The sequence below is a fragment of the Mrakia frigida genome, assembly GCF_051309035.1.
Source record: "Mrakia frigida strain ATCC 22029 unplaced genomic scaffold BDY24scaffold_9, whole genome shotgun sequence".
Classification (NCBI taxonomy): domain Eukaryota; kingdom Fungi; phylum Basidiomycota; class Tremellomycetes; order Cystofilobasidiales; family Mrakiaceae; genus Mrakia; species Mrakia frigida.
In genome coordinates, this window is record NW_027481272.1 from 1 (window position 1) to 19563 (window position 19563).

Consider the following 19563-nt stretch of genomic DNA (forward strand, 5'->3'; position numbering starts at 1 on the left):
TGGGTTCAAGTTTGTGTATAGAGACGAAGCAATCATTGAGTTGGGCGAAATCGCAGTACTTCGCTGATCAGCTCAGGAGCAGTTTTTCTGGTGGACTTCTGCGCGCTAAACTATACCCCCACTTCTCAGCTCGCGGCGCAGTCCTGCTCCGATCCAACTCTCTTCTCTGCCCAGACACGACGCAACTTGACGAAGGTTCATTCCATCATCCCCTTCCTCCTCCTGCCCCACCACCGCTGGCCCTCTCCCCCTCCCTCTTCCACTCCCCCCTCTCGTACTCATCGTAGACCTCCTTCTGATCGATCCACCGTTCCTGAACCTCACCGATATCACGACTGCCGGGGATGGGGCCGGAGATGGAAGAGAAGAGGGCGTCGCCGTTTGGACGTGAGGACGCGCTCGTTCTGGGAGGTGTTGTTGAGGAGAAGGATTCGGGATGGGAGTGGGAATGGGAGGAGTGATCATGGGACGAAGAAGAGGCCGGTCTGGTAGGTGGTAGGAAGATGTAACCCGTCGCTTTGTCGAGGATTTTGAGGAGGTGGAGCATGGATTTCTTGTCCTGTGAAGCAAAAAGACGAGACAAGATGAGAACGAGAACGAGAACAAGTCAGCCTTGACGGACGAAAAGAGGATAGACGTAAAGAGAGAGGGTAGGAGGAATGAGGAGGGAAAGGAGAGAGCAACTCGCCTCAACAGCCAACGTCTCAAACCCAACCAACCCGTAGTCCTCGACGATCTCACAGATGGCCTTGTTGAGATCCCCGAACCTCGTCATCCTAGGATCCTTATCGAGGAGCACTGAAATCTGAGAGAGATCTTGAACTTCGGTGTAGTAGTCGAGGTTGAAGGCTGGACGACGAAAGACGCGTCGGAAAGAAGGGAGGGTCAGCTTCTTCTCGACGAACGGACGACTTTCTCATAGGTTTCGAGGGAGAAGAACACTCGAGGAAAAAAGTGAACGCACCTAAATCCCCCATCTTGGTAACGATGTCCATCTTGGAAAGCACGTTGACGTGGGGCATCTCGAGTTGCAGCATCGTTCGAAGGGAGAGGAGGAGGACCGAGATGTATTTGGACGGGTCCGTGAGGTAAGATGCGTCAGAGAGGTGTACCGCTGCGAGCTGAGGAAGAAATGAGGACGAAGAAGTGGGGAGGGTGTTAGAAGGGGAGTAGGGAGGAAGGAAGGAGAGGGGGAGTCGACGCGTCGAGGGAGGGGAGGAAGGACGAACGCGATAGTCGAGTTTCCGCAGACGATCCATTATGCGAGTGAGGGATCCGTGATTAGTGCTTAGTTCAACCTGTCAGGGAAAGAGAGAAGGAGGAGTCAGGGGACGGCCGAGGTGAGAAAGCAAAGGGGAGGGAAGGGGTCGAAGGTGAGCTCGAGACGACTCGACGTTCCTCCTTCCTCCCCAAGAATCCAGCCGAGCCCAACCCTTCAACCGCTGTCCTATACCACCACTTTCTGCCTCTACTCTCCAGTCAAGAAACGCCCGCAAAGAGACGCTACTCACCTGCCCAGCGACATCGAAAATAAAGTAACCTCCCTCCAACTCGCTCAACTTCTCCTCCAACCAGTCAAAGTTCTCCTCGAGATACTCCATGCAGTAAAGCATGGCTCCGTTCGGTCCCAGTCCGTACTCGTCCATGGTGTCCTTGAGGGTTACGAGCGAAGAGATGGAGAGAGAGCAAGGATACGGCAAGGATTCGTTCGCTGGATCGAGGTTGATGATGTGAACAGGTCGACCCAGAGCTGTGAGGAACTGCAGAGAGGGAAAGGAGTTGGTTACTATGGCGACGGAGAGATATGTTCCTACATCGACTCACTTGGTGCATTCCATGACAGTAGGTAGATTTGCCGGAGCCTGGAACGAGGGAGGAGGAGAAGGGAAGGAGAGGAGAGGTGAGGTGGAGGTCAATGAGAGTCGAGAGAGTTGAGAGAGGGACAAGAGCAGACTAACCTGGTGGACCAATTACTAGTTGACCGAAGGGCATCGAGAAGGGGTCTGTAGGAGTTCAAGAACGGGCGGGATGTGGTTGGACGAGACTTGAGAAGGGAAGGAGAAAGGAAGGTGAGCTCGAACGAAATCTCGCTGACTTTTCGATGAGCTCGATTCCTTTCCTTCCTTCTCCTCCTTCCCTCTATCCACACCCTTCCTCTTTTTTCAACATGTGGCCTTTCACTTCTTCTACTCCTTCCTCTTCTCCTCCATCTATACCGACTTCACCACCACCCTCCTCCTCCTCCCTCCCTCCTCCTGGTCATCCTCCGGTCGCTCCAGGTTCAGGCGACAAGTGTCCCGTCGATGAGTCTACCCGACTCAAATGGCTGGCAACTCAAAAAACTTCACCTTCGCCTCTATCGCCTTCTTCTAATCCGACTACTACAACTCCTCCCAGAATTCGATCTCAACAGCAGCCGCTCCCTCTGCCAACGGATCGAATCACCTCCTCGATCCCTCGTCAATCGCTCGACATCCTCCCCACCCTCTCCCCTGGATCAGACCTCTCTTCCTACGCTACTCCCTCTCCCTCTACTACTACTACATCCGCAGCATCCTCCTCCTCTACTCACGCCTCCTCCTCCACGGACCCCAACTCGTCCAACTGGGTCTACCCTTCGGAAGCTCAGTTCTACGCTGCCATGGAGCGCAAGAACCACAACCCGAACCCGGAGGATATGAAGACGATCGTCCCCATTCACAACGCCGTCAACGAACGAGCGTGGAAGGAAGTGTTGGAGTGGGAGAAGGGAAGAGGAGGAGAAGGGTGCGGAGGAGTCAAGCTGGTCACGTTCAAAGGGACGCCGGGCAGGTTGAATCCAAAGAGTTTGATGAATAGGGTCTTATTTGGGTGAGTTTAGGTTTGGATATTTTCCTTGCTTTGGAAGGCAGAAGGGGGAGACGGAGGGAGGGAAGGAGAGGGAGAAGGAAAGGAAGGAAGCAATGTTGAGCTTCAACTGTCGACGTTGCTCCTTCCCTTCCCTTTCGTCGTTTTTTAATGGGGATCAAATCGTCCTCGAGACGGTTCGATTCCAGTCGAATCTATAAGATTTCCTTTCCCTCGTCTCATCCTCGTCCCATCTCTGCCATCTCCTTCCAACGATCTTACCTCCCTCGCTCGTTCAGCCAATCACCCTCCTCCCTTTCTCCTTCACCCTCCCTCTCTCTTTCCTCTCTCTCTCTCGCTAACTCCCTCCTCTTCGCACCTTTCTTCCCCAGCTACCAACCCCCGTTCGACACCCATCGCTGGCTCGTCAACCGATGTGGTACCGAAGTCACCTACATCATCGACTTCTACACCGGTTCCTCCAAACGCGTCTCGGGGATGGAGGACATGCCACCGATGGATCTGAGCTTCTTCTTGGATGTGCGACCGGCGGTGGATGGGTGGGAGGGACTGAAGATGAGGCTGGGGTTGGGCAGGGATCTCGGTGGGGAGGTGAAGGCGGAGGAAGGGAGCGGGAACTGAGGGAGACGGGTTGAGGTGAGTTTGGGCAGATCAGACGCGTCTTTTCTTTTGATGTTCGAGCGTGAAGAGGACGATGAGCTGACGTCTTCGAACTCTTCTCGCTTCCTTTGTGACAGTCCTTACAGCTCGCGAAGCCTTCGTAGGAGGAGGAACAGGAGGAGGCCTCGGGATCGCGTCGTCGTCGCTTTTGAGGGAGCGACGGACGTATTCGGAGAAGAGCACGCAGTAGGTATAGACTTAGATTGTTAGATCAGACCCGTTGTTATCTCAATGGCGGCGCACTACTCATCCTCTTGGTTCACGAAAGAGCTGAAGAAGCATCGTCGTGTTGGACGCGTCCAAATCCTCTCGACCTCAGTCGCTCCTTCGTCCACCCCTCTCCGAGGCCTCTCTGCGAGTACGGTAACGCGCACCAATCCGAGAGGCGTCTAGCCATATCTCAGATTTCGCACGAAGGTCTTGCTCTCTGCGCTGGGGGGTGAGGAGAGAGCAACTTCGTCTTCCTCGGTTCTCGTTGCGCTGGCCTTTCACTTTCGTCGAACGTCAAACGTCCAAGACGTCGAGCGGAATTGGACAATCATACTCGTCCAAAGATACAGCAAACTAAGCCATCTCTACATCCCCATTCGTCGTCGTCGCCACCTCTCCCTCTCCAGCAGCAACGACCTCCGTCGCTGTCGCCGTCCCCACCTCCTCCTCCTTCATCTCCTCACTCTCCCCCTCGCCCTTCACATTCACACCATTCACCTCCTCCCCTCCCACCCCAGTCGCACTCACACCCGTACTCGCAGGCCCATTAACTACCACCTCGGGCAACGCAGCGTTCGCCTCCCTCAAGTACTCTTTCTCCTTCTTCTCCTGGTTCTCCGCGTCGAGCAGGACCGACAGGTAGTTCTGTCTTGGCACGGGGACCTTGATGAAGAGGTTTGAGAGAAGAGGGATGAAGGTTCGAGAGGCCATGCGGAGACCGCGGAAGGTGAGGGAGGATTTGAGCTGGATTGGGTTCGGGGGGAGGGAGGAGGGGAGAAGAGAGCGTTAGTTTAGAGACGAGAAGAAGGAAAGGGCTGGAAGGTCGAGAGAGAACGGTAAGGAAAATACTCACATCTTCACTCCTCTGCATCTGTTCATCGTTAGCGGGTAGGGATCCAGGTCCGTTGGCCTTCTCGTACGCTCGTTTCCGATTCGAAGCGAGGAGGTCTGCTCGTGCGAGTTTGGTAGAGTAGATGTGGAGTCCGTCGAGTCTGAGAGTGTCGAATACAAGGATGGAAGTCAGTCACGGCGTCGAAAGGAAAGCAGCCTCGAAAAGACGAAAGAAGGTGACGGCGGGACACTCACGGTCGATTCCCTTCCAACTGCTGAAGCTCCGTCAGGTTGTCCTTCTCCCAAAGTTTCGAAAGAGCAGGAGTTCCCACCGAGTTGGCGAGAGGTGGTGGAGGAGCGGTTTCGAGTCGACGACGTTTGACTCGAGTGGCGATGAGGGAGGCGTCGGAGATGGGAGGGAAGTCGAAGGCGACGCAGGAGTGGTCTTTCCATTGAGTCTGAGGAGCATAAGGGAGTAAGGAGGTCAGTATCGAGGTTGGAAGTAGGCTGGATTGAGTCGGGAGGGAGGGAGATGAGACGTACCCAGTTCTCTTCTCGTCTCAGAATCGCCAGAACCGTCTCGGTGAACTTGTCTCCCTCCGGCCATGTGGAACGAAGCTCCTTGAGTACCGACGCCCAGGTCGATTCGAACCATGTCTCCTGTGACCAAAACAGTAACAGAGCGAAGACAGTCAGCACGAGTCGAAGGAGGGAAGGATAGGGAGAGAAGAAGGGACGCGACGGACCTTCTCCTTGTCGAGAACGAGATTGGGAAGCCTCGTCTTGGTGATCTTTCCGGGTCCTCCAGGAGCGAAGAGAGTTCGAAGATGTTGGAAGAGGATGAGGAACTGGATGAGGATTTGACGTCGGAAGGAGACGTCTGCGAGCTGAGGAGAAAAGACGACGACGAGAACGAGGTCAGGTTCTACTCAACAGGAATCCAAAGGAAGCAAGACGGATGTACCTCGAAAGCCAACAATCCAGGACTCGTCAAGAACTTGGGCATGAACACCTCGTCGAGTCCACCGACCGCATCCCTCTTCACGTCCTTGCCCTTCCCTCCTGCTCCCCCGTTCGACGCGCTCCCGTCTCCGGTTCCTCGAAGGACCTTCTCCTTCTCCGTTTCGGCTGCTAGAGTAGTGATGACTCGATCGACTCGGATTTGGAAGTCGGGGAATGGCGAGGAGGAGGAGGAGCTTGTTGACGAGGAGGGCTGGGAAGACGATGGTGGAGGAGTCGAGAGGAGGGTTGGGTTGGCGAAGAAGGCTTGGAGAGACCAGAAGGTTTTGTAGAAGGGTTCGGTGGCGACGGCTGATGGATGTGAAGAGAACCGGAACTTTGATCAGGTACTGGGAAGGATGAGAGAAGGGAAACGACGAGACGTGAACTGACGAGAAGGCAAGTCCTCCCTCTTCTCCTCCACGATGGCCTTGATCTCCTTCTTCGGCACCTCAGGTATCGAATCCTCGTTCGTCTCCCCTTCTTCAATCTCATCCTTCACCACTCCTTCCTCCTCCTCTTCCCCTTCCTCTCCCTCCTCCTTCGCCTCGTGCTTCATCTCGACGTCCTCCTCGACCACAGCAACCTGATCCTCCTCCTCTTCGACGACGACCTGTTCCTCCTCCACAGGCTTCTCCTCCAAGTTCTCGAAGAAGGTTTCATTCCCGATGTTGAAGTCTCCTCGCAGGTTGACTCCACTTCTCGCTCCTAGACTGAAGGCGGAAGCCATGAAGCTGAGGATGCGACCACAGAAGACCGAGTCTTGAGATTTGGAGAGTCGAGCGAGGAGCACGTTGCACGCTCGGAGGAGGGCGAGACCGGTCGTTTTTTCGAGAGCGGAGGGGAGGGGCTGTAGAGGCGATGGCGAGGGAGACGTGTCAGGTTCAGAGGGAGGGAGGGAGGAACGAGGGAAGGGGAAGGCAGGGAAGCTCACGAGTTTGAGCTCTGTTGATCTCTCCTCGAGGAACTTGAAGACCTGACGACATCCAGGGACGGTGAGGTAGGCGAAGATATCCTCCAGGATGATGTAAGGAGATTTCTCCTCGAGCTTGCCTGTATAGAGGAACGGAAAGCTGGTGAGCTCGAGGTCGGAGGAAGGAGGAGTCAAGCTCGCGAAGGAACTGACCGAGTTGACTGAGAGCGAGCGAGTAATCCAGTCTGAGCTTGATGGAGTCGTAGAGAGGAAAGATATCCTCCTTCCTGGTGTCGACCTCGGTTTCCTGGTTGAAGTAAGAGAAGCGAGAAGGAGAAGGAGGAGATCAGTCGTCGAGGCTCAAGGTGAGGTCGACGTTTCCCTTCTTCTTCCTTTGTTTGAACCTACAGCTGCTAAGAGGGCATCCTCCTTGATAACTCTTTGAATGACCTGTTGTACTCCCTCCTTCAATCCTCCTTCAGTTGTGTCCAGATCCAGTCCAAGTTCGTCCCAGAAGAGCGTGATCGAGTCGACGACGGAAGGGAAGGAGCGAGGAGAGGAGGAGGGGGAGGTCGTGGTGTTCTTGAGGTGATCTCGAAGCTTGGATTCCAGAGCAGAAAAGGTTTCTGGACGAGAGAGGGATGAAGAAGAGGAAGAAGCCATCCTCAGTCTGAAAAAAAAGAGGCGAGTGGATGGGAAAGGGGATGCTGGTCGTTAGGAGGGGAGCGAAACGACCAGCTCGAAAGCTCGATTTCTTTCCTTCCTTCCCTCGAGCCGCCACCATGTCCGAAGGCTAAGAAGAGAAGAAAAGCTTCTTCGTCTTCTTCCTCCTCTTCTCCCACCACTCCCTTGCCCACTTCTCTTTTCATCAACGGTCTCGCTTCCCTTCCTGCCGAGACGTTCTGGTCTCTCTTCTCCTCCACCGTTCTCCCTCATCTTAACTCGCTCCCTTCCTCCGAGATGCACAACATCAAATCGTCTTACCAGGATGCCGTCGATGCTCGATACGCCATCAACAAGCTCAACTACAACAACCAACGAGCCAAGGTGCTGGATGAGTTTGACAGGATTGTGATGCAGGCGCGAGCGGACATCTTCGGCGAAGAGACCTTCTTCCTTGTGAGTTCTTTCATGTCTTCATCTTTGACCAGCTCGTGTATTGACCGCCTTTTCGATCTCTTTCGCTCTCCTGTGCATCTACGAACAGGACATGGACTTCGCACAAGCAAGAGGCTGGGAACCTGGCTTCAGGACGTCTTCCTCGTTGCGATTGAGCTCAAGGAGGAGCTCGCTTCAGCTCATCGATCTCTAGTGCTTGGAAATGGTCAACTCTACCGACAACGATTTCAGGTGGGCCTCTCAACGTAGCTCCGTTTCTTTCGACGAGGAAACTAACATCACGAACGGGCGATCTTGCTTTCTCCTCCATTCCCCTCCTCAGTTGCGCGTACGAGAACGAGCTCCCCATCCAGGTCCGACGTCACCCATCTCCGAGTAAAAACACTGCACCCAAGTTGTGGATGAGAGAGACGATTGCGTGCAGAAAAACAGTCGACGTTGCCGTCCTTCTCGCAAAGACGTGGAGAGACCTTTTCCTCGTCGCTCTCTCGGTCGGGAATGAGGCTGTCGCTCTCGAAGCGATCAAGTACGTCAAGGAGAAGGAAGAGTTCATCATGCTTATCAGAGAAGAAGACGAGGTTGGTGAGTCCGTTGCATCCTCTGCGATCGACGCGACGGTATAAAGGAACGAAGCTGATTCAGAGTCACCTCCTCCCACTGCGCAGGCGAACTCAACGGAGAAGGTCAAGCCTACGATGATGGTTGGCACTCTTCCGAAATGATGGGTGAGTGGTCTACCTCTTCGTCTCGCAACTCTGCGCTCCCAAAGATCTCCTTCGTTCAGGAGATTGACGCGTCGATCTTCCGGCCCCCCTTTCCTCCATCTATGTGCCTTTATGTTTCGCAGACGCCCTTCCTCGACTCAAGTCGCTTCTCAACTCCAAGGGCAGAAGTATTTTCTCCGACGAATAGGGTTGACGATCGACGACCTCCCTCTTTCAACGCGACGAGGCGATCGCGAGGCGAGACGAACAGTGGGCATCGACTTCGATGAACGTTTTCTTCCTTAGCAACGACGATCTTTGATGACGATTCTGTGCTACACAAGCGACGTGCTAGCTTGCTAGCTTGCTTAAAATGGAGAAAGGAACGCAACAGAATCCTGGCCGTTGGGAATGTAGTTCGACTCTGCCGTCTTCTTTCTTTCCTTTCTTTCTCTTCGTCCTTGCACAGCATACAGATCTCATCAAGAGAGCTCAAATCCAAGATATAAGTAAACTATCCGTGAGTCATCAGAAGGAGCCCAGCTCTTCCGCTTCCCCTCAAGCTCCCACACCTTCCCCAACAACGACCAACGACGGAACCGCGGAGCTCGAGTTCGTCCTCCAAGCTCCCTTGACTCCAGGTCGAGCGAGCGATGCGGAGGTCGAGGAGGAGAGGGTGATGTATTTGGAGATAGGAGGAGCGGAGCCTTGGTTGTACTGGAGACGTAAGGAGCGAGAGAAAGAGAGGGTCAGCGTTCGTTCGTCGTCGATCGACTCGACGCGCCTCCATCCTTCCTTCGAGCGCCTGATCGACGACCCCGTTGGTGACTTGAGGATAAAATCGATAGAGGAGGAAGAGATCGGACTGACCTGGAACTCCAAACTGAACGATCCTTCCTCAGCAGGTCGACCTCCCTCCTTGTCCAAACCCAGAGCCTTGACGAACCGTTTCCCGATTCCGTTGACGAGGTTGACGGGGTCTTTGCTCTTGATCCATAGTTCTTTGATTTCGATGTTTCGAAAACAAGAGGTTGCGATCAGTGAGTGTCTCTCCGAACGAAAGCAGTTGGAAGAGAAGTTCGAAGAAGCAAGGAACGCGATAGACGAGACTCACGAATCCTATCAGCCTTCGCCCTGACCGAGACCACAGCTCCACAAATCTCATCTTCCTCGTCCTCTGAGGATCCAGACTCCAAAGCCTCTCCGACGAGGCACAAGATCGTCTCCCTCCACGCGTCGTCGAGAGTCGACGCTCGATGTCCTCGCATCGTCAGAACCCATTTGCCACCCTTCTCGTTGGCAGGATCTACAGCATGTACGAGATAGAAAATTGGAGAAGAAGGAAGGGGTCTTGGTCAGTTAAGAAGCCGACATAGACAAGAGGAGAAAGAGGAGACGAGACGAGACGAGACGAACCTTCGAAGATCGGTTCGACTCCCTTCTTGAAGAGTTGATAGTTCCCTCCCTTCGATAACATGCTAGGAGGTACCGTCGAAAGATGGTTGGAAAGACGAGCCCACGATTCGATGGTGTTGAAGTGGCCGAGGTGCAGGAGAGAAGAGGTGTAGACGGAGGAGACGGAGGGGGTCGCGACGGTTGCTGAGGCTGAGTCGTCGAGGGAGAGGTTGGAGAGAGTCGAAGCGGAAGGGATGATGGGCGGAGAGTAGGTCATCGTCCTGTGAGAAGATCGGATATGAACGAAAGAGAGAAAGATGAGCTCCGAGCGACACGACGACGCGAACCGAGAGCCGGAGGAAGAAGAGACGAGCTCACCAGGTGTTTGCCAGAGGATGCTCCTCCTTCACCACCCTGAACTCTGGTACAGGAGTAGGAGGAGGCTTCATCATCTCGTCCAACACGACCTCCTTCCTCGTCAAGAGATCAGCGAGAGGCCCTTTCCTCTTCTGCAGCCCTCCCCCCGACGCATCGACCTTCTTCTCTCCCTCCTCCCCTCCAGCGTCCTTATGCTCGTCTCCAACAGCGACCGCCTCGACATCAGCTCCCTTTCCAGTAGAAGCAGCAGCCGTAGCAGCCATGTGCCTCTCTCTGATCTCGCTCAACGTAGGGACGGCCTTCCATCTCTCCGGAGCCTTCGAACCCATGTCCTTCTCGAGGGCGACAGGGCTCGTCCCTCCTCCGGGAACGGTCGTTCCGTCGGTAGCTGGAGAGTTCAGGGTGGTATGTTGTTCTTGGATGGATGCGATGGAGGAGATGGATTCCTTGCGAGAGAGAAGGGAGCGGTTGAGTCGAGTTGAAGGCGAGGGACCGGAGGACGATGGAGGGAGGTTGCAAGTTGAGAGGGAGGGGAGGTTGCCGAGCTCTGTTAGAGGGATCAAGAGCGAAGTCAGAGACGAGGATACTCGAGATATGGATAAAAGGGGGAGGAGGAGGAGGAGAAGGGAGGAAGGTACATAAGGACGAACTAGAGTTGGCCGTGGCTCGGAGTTGGTCGAGGGAGGGAAGACGAGAGTGCATCTTTGGACGAGCAGTTTCGACGGTTGATGGAGCTGGTTGCATGGGAGCTGGAGGGGTGGACATGGCTTTAGATCAGGAGGATAAGATGGGCGTTGAGAGGGAACGAAGGAAGGGGGGGAGGAGGAAAGCGAAGTCATCAAAGGGGGAGGTCGGAGAGGTGAGAGACAAAGGGGAAAGATCGTGGGCCGAGCAACGTGTATTTGAGGGCGATCTGTTGACAAATTGAAACCTGAGGTTGATCAGCTGAAGTTCCGTATATAGGAGGAGACCTGTCGAAAGCGAAGGAGTAGCATAGATGCTCCAGTTGTCGAAAGAAGGAAGGAAGGAAGCGATGTTGAGCTCGACCATCTTTCACCCTCCGTCTTCAGCAGCTCTTCCCCGTCCCTCCTCAGCCTCTGAAGAAAGGTCATCAGGACCATATCGAGTCGGCTGTCAGTTCTCCCTGCTCGTCCCCTTTAACCAGAAGAAAAAAGCTCCTCGTCGTTTGAGGGCAGGAAAGAGAAAGCTCGGCCTCTGATTTCGAGACTCAGCCCACTTGTGAGCTCCCAATCTCCTCCTTCCTCCCTCTCTCGTTCGATTCTCAACCTAACTCTCACCCCTCGTGGACCGTCAAGGGACCGACCACATCCACGCGAGCTAAAGCTGAACAGGAAATTCTGGCAGGAGCAGGTTCGAAAGCCTCGCCCTTTCCATGAGCTTTTTCTTTTCTCAGCTTCCTCTCTATCTACTCTCGTCCGACCTCAGCGCTGCCTTCTTCCTTCTTCCCTCAACTCACCACCTTCTCTGAAAGAGGATACTCGAGAGGGACGATACGTCTCTCTCCCCTTCCTCCTCATCGGCAACCTCCTCGCTAGAGCGTCAGGTCGACAACGTTCAGCTTCACCTTCCTCGAGTTCCTCTTGCTCCTCTCACTTCAATCGACATCGATCCAGGACCCAACTTCGAGCTGAGAACGACGACATCGACTTCCCTGGGACCACCAGATTCAGAAACATCGACAAGAAGGACGGAGACGAGCTCAGGGAGGACGAGGAGTCCAAGATTGGCTTCTCCGGAGGAGGGAGCCTACAAACGTGAGCCTCGGGTCCTCGATCTTCGCGGTTCGATCGAAGTGGAGACTGACTCGCTCCTACGTTCAATCAGACCAACTCCGAACCCTCATCGCCACGGATGAACGAGCTTCGGAACCTGCTCTCACACGAACGTCGACGAACTCGACGTCGACTCGAGTGGAAACGCTGGCGGGAGGGAATCGAACGGATTCGCCTGTCTCGTTCGATCCCCAGACGACTGCGCCTACGAGGTTTGGATTCGGGGTGATCGAGCAGGAGGGGAGGGAGGAGAAAGAGCAAGGGAGTTCGGTTGAGGCGGCTGGGAGGAGTTGACGAGGAGGCGCTTTGGGTCTTGCTTTCTTGCTTTTGAGCTGGGTTGTTTCGTTTCGTGTTGAAGTCTCGATGTGTTTGTTTATTCTTCTCTCCTCTCAGTATGTTTTTCAGCTTCCTCTCTCATGTTGATTCTGTCTCTCTCTTTTTCTCGAAGGAAAGGCCCAGACGCGTCGCGATCCCGAAAGCCAGTTCGAAATTCAATTCTAATCCTTGGGCAGCTCCAAGATATGACCCATCCTCTCCACCTTCGTCTTCAAGTACCTATCCAGCTCCTCACTCCTCGTCTCCCCTCCACCAATCATCCCGACCCCTCCCCTCCTCGCCATCCACTCCCGTCTCTCCTTCTCCCTCGCCGCCTCCTCCACCTTCACCTCGGGATGCAACTGCCCCTCCAACGCCAACGATAGCGGTCCCACCCCACCAGCACTCGCATCGTACCCTACTTCCTCCTCATCCGAATGATGATGGCGATGAGGATACGTCTCCCAAGCTCTCGGAACCATCCCGACCCTCTCCACCACGTTGATCCCTTCGCCTCTCAGCCCATCTACCTTCCCGGGATTGTTCGTCATCAGCCTCAGTCCTTCCCCTCCATCCTTCCCGAACCCTAGATCCTCCAAGATCCCACCCGCCACGTCCCACTTCCTCTCGTCGGCGCCGTGGCCTAGAGCGAGATTGGCTTCGACGGTGTCGTGTCCGAGATCCTGGAGGTTGTAGGCGAGGAGTTTGGATAAGAGACCGATCCCACGACCTTCTTGACGAAGGTAGACGATGACTCCTCGACCTGGGACGAGAGGAGAGTGAGGGTCGAGAGGATCCGAGAGGGTAGGGAGGGAGATGAGTCGAAGGGATTCGTCGAGTTGTTCTCCGCAATCGCATCGTTGGGAACCGAGGGTTTCGCCGGTGAAACATTCGGAGTGGATTCGGACTAGGGGAGTTGGTGGTGGTGGTGGAGGAGTGAGATCCGAGTTCGAAGTCGAAGAAGAGGAGGAGAGCGCGTCGGTCGTCGTCCTCGAACCTGTCGGCCTCGAAGCCTTCCCTCCATCCAAGCCCAACCTCCCAACGTAAGCTCCCCTGATCAACCTCTCCATCTCCGTCTCTCCTTCCCTCCAAACGGAATCCAAACTCCTGCTCCTGATGTGATCCCTGCCTTCCTTCCTCTCCTCCATCTGAACAGGATCGAACACGATCGCCAGATGTTCCTTCGCGTCCTGGTTGGTCTTGTACAGATGGAGGAAGACGTGTCCGTGAGGAGTTGGGATTCGAGCTCGAGCGTGACATTTGAGGTCTAGAGGGTTGGAGAGGTGAGGAGGGAGGGACGAGGAGGGAGAGGGAGGTGCTGAAGGGATGGACGGGAGGATGAGAGGTTGAGCGTGGACGTGAGGTTTGGGGATCGAGGGCAGGAAGACGATCGTTCCTCCGAAGAAGGGCATAGGTGGTGGAAGAGGGTTGGGCGAGGAGGTGGAGGGATGAAGAGGGTCTTGGAAGAAGGGAGTGGTGAGGGAGGAAGGGGAGGAGGGAGGAAGGTTGTTCGAGGAGGAGCGGCTGCCAAAGATATCGGGGGAGTTGGTGCGAGCTGCAAGAGGCGGGCAAAGAGGGAAGCGTCAGTATAAATATCTTCGAATTCTCGATTCTATAGGGTCCCAACAAGGAGCGAAAGAAGGAGAAGAAAGAAGGGAAGGAACGAAAACGTCGAGCTCGCTCTCCTTCCTTCCTCCTCCTCTGTCCTCCGTCCTCAACGGAATCCTTCCCTCTCTCCCTCCCCAAACGCCATATAGAAACTCACATATCCCATTCGCCTCCTTATCCAGCAGTCCGCCCTTTGGCAGTCCATTCGGTCTCGTAGCAGCGGGAGCGAGCACTTTGGAGAGAAGAGGAGAAGAAGTCGAAGTCGAAGCTGATCCGTTTGGTTGTTTCGGGCAAGGAGGGAAGGGTGAGGTCGAGGAGACAGAGATGGGAGGGTTGGAGGTCATGCTGGAACAGCAAAGAGTGATAGGTGGGAAGAAGAGGAGACGAGGCTGTTTCTTTTTTCGATGCTGACGGTTTGAAAGGAAAGGACAGCAGGGATGGGAAAAGGAAGGGAGCGAGATTCGAGGATGACAAAAGAGGTGTGAGCTCGTGCTGACTCTTCCGGTCGAAGGATCATCCTCTCTGTGAGTTTTCTTGGTCATGCTCGATAAGGATCGGGAAGAGAAGGTTTTAATCGTCGAGAACTGCGAGGTCGTCATCCAGACTACGTGGAGAAAAGCGAGCAAAAGGCAAAAGGCAAAAAAAAGGGAAGGAAACGAGGACGTTCGACCTCGGCAATCAACCGACCTGCTCCCCGACCCCTTCCCTGCTTCTTCCCATCACAAACCAAACGCGGACCTCTATGGAACGATGCTTCGTTCCCGAGTGTAGGTCTCTCTCGGAGTCTCTGGAGCGAGAACGACCGACCCTTCCGAGCCTTCTCTGTCGAAAGGAGCAGCTTGAGGAGCGAGGACGGGTGAGGTCGCTGCCATGGGAGAGGAGGGAGCGGCTGCACGTTCGGCGTTGACTGTTAGAGAGACGATAGAAGCGAGGAAAGGGGAGAGAAGAGAGTCAGCGAGACGTCTTCAAAGTATAGAGGGGTCAGGTGGAGGAGGGAGGGCTCGAAGAGAGAGACAGGGAAAGGAAGGAAAGGTCGAGCTCACCCCATTCTCTTCGATCCATCGGACATTGACCTTTACTCGACTCGGTGTCGATCCACTTGAGCAAGCAGTGCATATGAAAGACGTGCGTGCACTGTCCCCAGACTGTTAAGCATCGACGAGAAAGCAGGACCCCAAAAAAAAGAGAAGAGAGAAGACGCGTCAGTTGAGCTCGACTCTCCTCTCTCCCTCTCCCTCTCCTTCTCCTCCCTCTCCCCACTTTGCTTTGACGGACTGGGACTCACTCAAAGGACAGTCGTCTCCAGGGATCTTGCACTCAGGACAGGTACTGTCGAACGCAAGTCTGTTTCCACGCGAAACAACAACGAGTCAGCTCGACGTCGATTCCAGCTTCCGCCCTCCCTTCCTTTTGGACTGACCTACAAATCCCACAGACCTCCTCATCTGGATCCTCAGGAGCTATCTTGCCATCTTCCCCTTGAGCGGCTGTATCCCATCGCCAGATGGCAACGGCTTGCCAGTTTTTTACGCTGAAGGAAGGAAGGGAGAAGGAGGAAGGAGAGGTCAGCAATGGCGAGATCTGAACGAGCGAGGAGAGTGTGAGAGGCGAGAGAGAATACGGGACTCACTGGACCTTCATGAGGTGAAGCGAGAGGTCATGGGCTGGTTGGAGAAGTGGGTCCGAGAGGATTGTTTCGACTTTATAGAGGATGGGAGTCGGGAGGAAACAAGAGGACGAGGTCGTCTCTCTTTTCGACTGATCTCCCAAACGACCTCTCTCCCAAACGGCCATCTCCAACTCGTACACCGGTCGCTCCCTCTCTCCTCCTCTCCTCTTCTACTCAGCCAGGCTTGGTTACTCCTTCAGCATGTCCTTCCTCCCCTCCACTTTCTCCCGACTCTCCCTTCTCTCTCGGCCAACCAGCACCTCCCTCCTCCCCTCGCTTTCTCTCTCTCTCTCCTCCCCTCTCGTCACCTCTTCCTCTCGCGGGATCAAATTCGCTCCCAAGAACCACCGAAACCGAAAGACGCTCAAGGGACGAATCCCTATCCGAACGGGAGGATCCACTCGAGGAACGACGCTCGCGTTCGGAGGAGAGTTTGGCATGCGAGCGAAGGGAGAGGCCAGGCTGAGCGCAAAGACCCTAGAGGCTTGCTACGACGTGTTGAGGAGGAAGATAAAGGGGAATAAAGGAGCTCAGATCTTCATGAGGGTCTTTCCAGATAGGCCGATTTGTGTAAAGGTAAGTGACCAGCCGAAGGGAGGAGCAGAAGGGAGGAAAGGGAAGGAGAGCAGTTGAGCTGACCTTGCTCTTGCTCCTGCTTTTTTTCTTTTCGCTTTGCTAGGGAAATGAGACTCGTATGGGAAAGGGAAAGGGAACGTTCGAGTACTGGGCTTGCAAGTGAGTACTTCTCCATCTCTCTCTATGGATGGATTGGCGAGCTCAACGGAAGGGAAGGAAGAGAGCGAGGTCGACCTTTCCCTTTCCTTCCCTTCCTTCCGTTTCTCCGATCCGAGCTCACCTTTCGCCTCCCTTCTCTCCCTTTCATTTCGTTCCTACCAGCGTTCCAATGAACCACATGCTCTTTGAGATCCGAGGTGGAAACATTCGGCCTGAGATGGCTAAGGACAGTGCGTCCCTTCCTCTCTTCTTCCTCCGCCTTCCCCTTCTCTCTCAACGCTGACCTTCCCTTCTCACCCACCACCGCCAACCCCCTCCTTCCCACCTCACAGTGTGCCGAGTAGCAACCGTTCACCTCCCCATCGGAACCGAATTTGTCACTCCCGAATCCTACCCCAAATGCGGCAACAAAGTCGTCCCTCACCCCGTCGCTCCCCTCACCCTCCCTCCCCTCACGCCCTCCGAAATCCTCGCCGAAAAAGCAGAGGAGGACCTCCTCACCCGGTTCGAGGGTCAGGTCAGCATCTCGGAGAAGAAGACCAAGATGAAGTTGAGGGAGGAGAAGCGATGGGAGGAGTTTATGGAGATGCTGGAGAAGAGTCAGAGGGATCAGGAGGAGAGGGAGGAGAGGGAACGAGGTGGGATGCCTAAGAAGGTGAAGACGACGGGCCTGGATGGGAAGCCGCTGCTGGATCCTCAGTTCAAGCCTTTGGGAGGGAAGATTTACGGGAAGGGAGTGGAGTCGGCGCCTCCGATGTCGGCGAGGTAGTTTGGGTAGCTTGCTTGTTTTTCTACGATGATGGGCGGCTTGCTTGAACTCTGTGTCGCGTTCCGGAAAGGGGAGGTCCACGAGCTCGCTCCCTCGGGGTCGTGAAGAAGGTGGGAAAGTGAGACGAAAGAAGGAGAGCAACGAATATCCGACGCGTCGAAGCCACTCTCCCTTTTTCTCTCTCTTTCCCCTTCCTCTCTCCCCACAGCACGAAACGTACATATATATATCCCCATTCCCTTAGTTCAGTATAAATCTAAATTCCTTCTCACTATCTAAGCCTGAACAGTAAGCTGGTTGTGCTTCTTCAAGCACTTCTCGATCCGTCGCTCATCCGCTAGAGGAGCGACCTTCAATCCCTGAGCCTTGGCCCAGACTCGAACGTCTCGGGGGTAGTCGGTGATGATACCTACATAGTATCAAGAAGAGGAAGAGGGAGTCAGCTTTTTGCGATCTGAAAAGAGAGAAAGAGGGACGGCAAGGAGAGACAAGCAAACGAACCATCAACTCCCAACCCAACAAGGTACTCAACGATACTCAATCGGTTGATCGTCCAAGGCTTGACTCCGATGTCGAGAGAGTGAGCGAGATCGACCATCGCCTTGGTGACGAGGGGACTGTCGAATGAAAAGAAAGGAAAGCGAAACGAACGAGTCAGTTCGAGATGACGGATTCGAACGAGCGGGGATGAAGAGGACAGGAGATACGTACATGTATCCAGCCTGAGTAGGATCCGTCACATTGGAAGCGTAGCTGGTTCCAGCGGGGGAAACGAAGTCGGCTCCGATGGAGGCAGCGGCGAGGACGACTCGTTCTTGGACGGTGGAGCCGTTGAAGGAGTCGATGTTGATTCTGGAAGAATCAAAGGAGAGGTTAGATAAGGGAAGACGGGGAGAAAAAGAAAGAGGGGAGGGAAGGGGCAAGAACAACGAACCCAGCCAACCAGTTCGAAGGTCCGTCTCCGTGGATGGAAAGATTTCCACCGACTCCAGGAGCGGGGTTGGCGTAGATAGTAGTATCGTCAAAGAGAGCGGAGGTTCGGAGAGAGGGCTGAGGAAGAGAACCGAACGAGTTGAAGGTCAGAGAGAGCTTTGAACGAGATGCGCCAGAGCAGATCGAGAAAAGAGGCGACGAACGATGATTTCCTTGGAGAGGATGATGGTTCGCCAGTCGAATGACTGGTGAGTGATTCGATCGACCATCTCGGGTCCGAGAGCGGTGTAGGTTTTGGCCATCTGAGTGAGAGAGAAGGGTGGATCTCAGCTTCGAGAGAGATGAACGACGCGTCGAGAAAAGCACAGGGTGACTCACGGCCTCGGCGAAGTCTTCAGGAGATCGAGTGAGGTTGTGGAAGTCTCCATCAACCTTGGACTCGATGTTGAAGAGGACTAGAAAAAGCGCAGAGATGCAACAAAGTCAGAAAAGGGAGAGGTCGGGAGGGACGCGTCGAAGAGACTGACCGGGCTCGTCGGTCGCACTGCGAGGATGAAATGCCATGGGGAAGTCAGCTCTGATCTTGAAAGGCTGGATGACTTGTACTCACCACTGAATGAAATCAAAGAACTCGTCCATCGTAGAAAGCTTGGTTCCGGGGACAGTGACTTGGAGAGGGAATCCAACGAGTCGTTGGGACCCACAGTCCAAGGTCTTAATTTGGGAAAGAGTGAGGTTGGCGATGTACTTTCCGACGTACTGAAAAGAAGAAGAAACGATGCGGAGGGGATGAGCTCTCGTCGAGGCGATGGGAGGAGACTACAGGAGACGACGCGTCGAAGCGAGGGCTCACGGGGTAAAAGGGATCGTTGGGGAAGGCGGGCCCGGTATCGTTGCATTTGGTGGGATCGATAGCCTCATCGTGCCATACGATGAGATGGCCGTCTTTAGAGAGACCCTGAAGGAGAGAGAAAAGAAGAAAGGCTCAGCAGGAGGAACTACGTTGTCGTCGACAAAAGATCGAAGACTCACGGCATCCAACTCGAGCGAGGTTACTCCGTTGAGGAGGGCGTCAGCGAAAGCCGGAAGAGTGCTCTCGACGTAGTGCTAAAAAAAAGAAGGAAGGAATTGAAGTCAGTTTCGTCGCTGCAGGAAAAGCGTCGAGCTCAACGACAATCGCGCCTTCCTCGCATCCTCTTGAGCCTCGAGAATGAGGAAAACACTCACTCCTCGTCCTCCTCGGTGTCCTTGAAGATCGAAATACTTTTGGTAGGCCCATCGAGCCTCCAACCCAGAGTTGGATCTTGAGACGACAGGAGAGGAGAGAACGGGGGCGACGACGACGGAAAGGGCGAGGACGGCTGAAGCGAGCATTTTGGGGGAGGAAAGGAGGAGGAAGGGAAGAGAGAGAAAAGGAAAATAGACTGAAGTGACTGAGGGAGCCGACGAAGAACTGAGGAGGGGAGTTTTGGTTTGAGGGAAGGAAGGAAGGCAAAAAAGTGAACGTCAGATCGATTGAAGCCGTCGACCGAGAAGGAACCTCAACGTGCGGACGAGAGAGGGAACAAACACGTTCGAAAAGCTTGGAAGAAGGCGAAGTTCATCGGACGGATTTGGGTCAAGAGATCTGGAGATGGACGCGACGACGAGATTCGATCAACGACGGATCTCAAGATCCGAGAGCT

At 54.6% G+C, this 19563-nt stretch overlaps 9 protein-coding genes across 9 annotated transcripts; 3 read left to right on the forward strand and 6 right to left on the reverse strand.

The window, feature by feature from the left end:
- Nucleotides 1-205: 205 nt before the first annotated feature.
- Nucleotides 206-1992, reverse strand: GPN2 (GTPase GPN2; the record flags this gene model as incomplete). The annotated part of the gene is made up of 7 exons (XM_076642706.1): nucleotides 206-559; nucleotides 689-849; nucleotides 965-1121; nucleotides 1230-1298; nucleotides 1512-1760; nucleotides 1825-1862; nucleotides 1959-1992. The coding sequence occupies 7 exons, from the start codon at nucleotides 1990-1992 to the stop codon at nucleotides 206-208; spliced, it is 1062 nt and encodes a 353-aa protein (XP_076498111.1).
- A 116-nt stretch (nucleotides 1993-2108) lies between these two features.
- Nucleotides 2109-3756, forward strand: CYT2 (cytochrome c1 heme lyase CYT2). The gene is made up of 3 exons (XM_076639630.1): nucleotides 2109-2850; nucleotides 3219-3483; nucleotides 3585-3756. The coding sequence occupies exons 1-2, from the start codon at nucleotides 2168-2170 to the stop codon at nucleotides 3466-3468; spliced, it is 933 nt and encodes a 310-aa protein (XP_076498112.1). The 5' UTR covers nucleotides 2109-2167; the 3' UTR covers nucleotides 3469-3483; nucleotides 3585-3756.
- A 271-nt stretch (nucleotides 3757-4027) lies between these two features.
- BDY24DRAFT_383202 (THO complex subunit 1 transcription elongation factor-domain-containing protein) lies at nucleotides 4028-7234 on the reverse strand. Its single transcript, XM_076639631.1, has 10 exons — nucleotides 6869-7234; nucleotides 6674-6767; nucleotides 6482-6600; nucleotides 5941-6397; nucleotides 5513-5859; nucleotides 5295-5435; nucleotides 5092-5208; nucleotides 4804-5006; nucleotides 4571-4709; nucleotides 4028-4461 (listed from the first exon to the last, which is right to left on the reverse strand). The coding sequence occupies exons 1-10, from the start codon at nucleotides 7121-7123 to the stop codon at nucleotides 4072-4074; spliced, it is 2262 nt and encodes a 753-aa protein (XP_076498113.1). The 5' UTR covers nucleotides 7124-7234; the 3' UTR covers nucleotides 4028-4071.
- Nucleotides 7235-7420: 186 nt separating this feature from the next.
- BDY24DRAFT_413647 (uncharacterized protein) lies at nucleotides 7421-8491 on the forward strand (the record flags this gene model as incomplete). The annotated part of the gene is made up of 5 exons (XM_076643208.1): nucleotides 7421-7583; nucleotides 7668-7824; nucleotides 7902-8161; nucleotides 8245-8304; nucleotides 8427-8491. The coding sequence occupies 5 exons, from the start codon at nucleotides 7421-7423 to the stop codon at nucleotides 8489-8491; spliced, it is 705 nt and encodes a 234-aa protein (XP_076498114.1).
- Nucleotides 8492-8746: 255 nt separating this feature from the next.
- Nucleotides 8747-10689, reverse strand: BDY24DRAFT_383205 (eukaryotic translation initiation factor 4E). The gene is made up of 5 exons (XM_076639632.1): nucleotides 10057-10689; nucleotides 9700-9959; nucleotides 9398-9589; nucleotides 9154-9284; nucleotides 8747-9000 (listed from the first exon to the last, which is right to left on the reverse strand). The coding sequence occupies exons 1-5, from the start codon at nucleotides 10383-10385 to the stop codon at nucleotides 8842-8844; spliced, it is 1071 nt and encodes a 356-aa protein (XP_076498115.1). The 5' UTR covers nucleotides 10386-10689; the 3' UTR covers nucleotides 8747-8841.
- Nucleotides 10690-12196: 1507 nt separating this feature from the next.
- RIB1 (GTP cyclohydrolase II) lies at nucleotides 12197-13668 on the reverse strand. Its single transcript, XM_076639633.1, has one exon. The coding sequence runs from the start codon at nucleotides 13574-13576 to the stop codon at nucleotides 12347-12349; it is 1230 nt and encodes a 409-aa protein (XP_076498116.1). The 5' UTR covers nucleotides 13577-13668; the 3' UTR covers nucleotides 12197-12346.
- A 604-nt stretch (nucleotides 13669-14272) lies between these two features.
- Nucleotides 14273-15488, reverse strand: BDY24DRAFT_383212 (anaphase-promoting complex subunit 11). The gene is made up of 5 exons (XM_076639634.1): nucleotides 15403-15488; nucleotides 15193-15303; nucleotides 15058-15116; nucleotides 14816-14917; nucleotides 14273-14679 (listed from the first exon to the last, which is right to left on the reverse strand). The coding sequence occupies exons 1-5, from the start codon at nucleotides 15411-15413 to the stop codon at nucleotides 14513-14515; spliced, it is 450 nt and encodes a 149-aa protein (XP_076498117.1). The 5' UTR covers nucleotides 15414-15488; the 3' UTR covers nucleotides 14273-14512.
- A 47-nt stretch (nucleotides 15489-15535) lies between these two features.
- On the forward strand, nucleotides 15536-17214 carry MRPL16 (mitochondrial 54S ribosomal protein uL16m MRPL16). Its single transcript, XM_076639635.1, has 4 exons — nucleotides 15536-16017; nucleotides 16121-16176; nucleotides 16339-16406; nucleotides 16509-17214. Exons 1-4 carry the CDS (start codon nucleotides 15643-15645, stop codon nucleotides 16943-16945), a joined length of 936 nt encoding a protein of 311 aa, XP_076498118.1. The 5' UTR covers nucleotides 15536-15642; the 3' UTR covers nucleotides 16946-17214.
- Nucleotides 17215-17220: 6 nt separating this feature from the next.
- BDY24DRAFT_338678 (PLC-like phosphodiesterase) lies at nucleotides 17221-19252 on the reverse strand (the record flags this gene model as incomplete). The annotated part of the gene is made up of 11 exons (XM_076637342.1): nucleotides 17221-17354; nucleotides 17447-17562; nucleotides 17657-17797; nucleotides 17880-17995; nucleotides 18082-18180; nucleotides 18257-18333; nucleotides 18406-18422; nucleotides 18492-18637; nucleotides 18732-18836; nucleotides 18911-18985; nucleotides 19106-19252. 11 exons carry the CDS (start codon nucleotides 19250-19252, stop codon nucleotides 17221-17223), a joined length of 1173 nt encoding a protein of 390 aa, XP_076498119.1.
- Nucleotides 19253-19563: the final 311 nt, after the last annotated feature.

Excerpts from the sequence above, each read along its gene's own strand:
- BDY24DRAFT_383212 (XM_076639634.1), bottom strand. Across the intron at positions 15,117-15,192 it reads GAGGTCTGTGGGATTTGTAG|ACTTGCGTTCGACAGTACCT; the intron begins GTCAGTCCAAAA and ends GCGTGGAAACAG. Across the intron at positions 14,680-14,815 it reads GATGGATCGAAGAGAATGGG|TCAACGCCGAACGTGCAGCC; the intron begins GTGAGCTCGACC and ends TCTCTCTAACAG.
- BDY24DRAFT_383202 (XM_076639631.1), bottom strand. The coding sequence starts at position 7,123 with ATGGCTTCTTCCTCTTCTTCATCCCTCTCTCGTCCAGAAACCTTTTCT. Across the intron at positions 5,209-5,294 it reads TCGTTCTCGACAAGGAGAAG|GAGACATGGTTCGAATCGAC; the intron begins GTCCGTCGCGTC and ends TTTTGGTCACAG. Across the intron at positions 4,710-4,803 it reads CAGTTGGAAGGGAATCGACC|ACTCGACGGACTCCACATCT; the intron begins GTGAGTGTCCCG and ends CGACACTCTCAG.
- RIB1 (XM_076639633.1), bottom strand. The coding sequence starts at position 13,576 with ATGCCCTTCTTCGGAGGAACGATCGTCTTCCTGCCCTCGATCCCCAAA.
- BDY24DRAFT_383205 (XM_076639632.1), bottom strand. The coding sequence starts at position 10,385 with ATGGGTTCGAAGGCTCCGGAGAGATGGAAGGCCGTCCCTACGTTGAGC. Across the intron at positions 9,960-10,056 it reads CATCCTCTGGCAAACACCTG|GACGATGACCTACTCTCCGC; the intron begins GTGAGCTCGTCT and ends ATCTTCTCACAG. Across the intron at positions 9,590-9,699 it reads AGTCGAACCGATCTTCGAAG|ATCCTGCCAACGAGAAGGGT; the intron begins GTTCGTCTCGTC and ends TACATGCTGTAG.
- MRPL16 (XM_076639635.1), top strand. The coding sequence starts at position 15,643 with ATGTCCTTCCTCCCCTCCACTTTCTCCCGACTCTCCCTTCTCTCTCGG. Across the intron at positions 16,018-16,120 it reads ATAGGCCGATTTGTGTAAAG|GGAAATGAGACTCGTATGGG; the intron begins GTAAGTGACCAG and ends TCGCTTTGCTAG. Across the intron at positions 16,177-16,338 it reads TTCGAGTACTGGGCTTGCAA|CGTTCCAATGAACCACATGC; the intron begins GTGAGTACTTCT and ends CGTTCCTACCAG.
- CYT2 (XM_076639630.1), top strand. The coding sequence starts at position 2,168 with ATGTGGCCTTTCACTTCTTCTACTCCTTCCTCTTCTCCTCCATCTATA. Across the intron at positions 2,851-3,218 it reads ATGAATAGGGTCTTATTTGG|CTACCAACCCCCGTTCGACA; the intron begins GTGAGTTTAGGT and ends TTTCTTCCCCAG.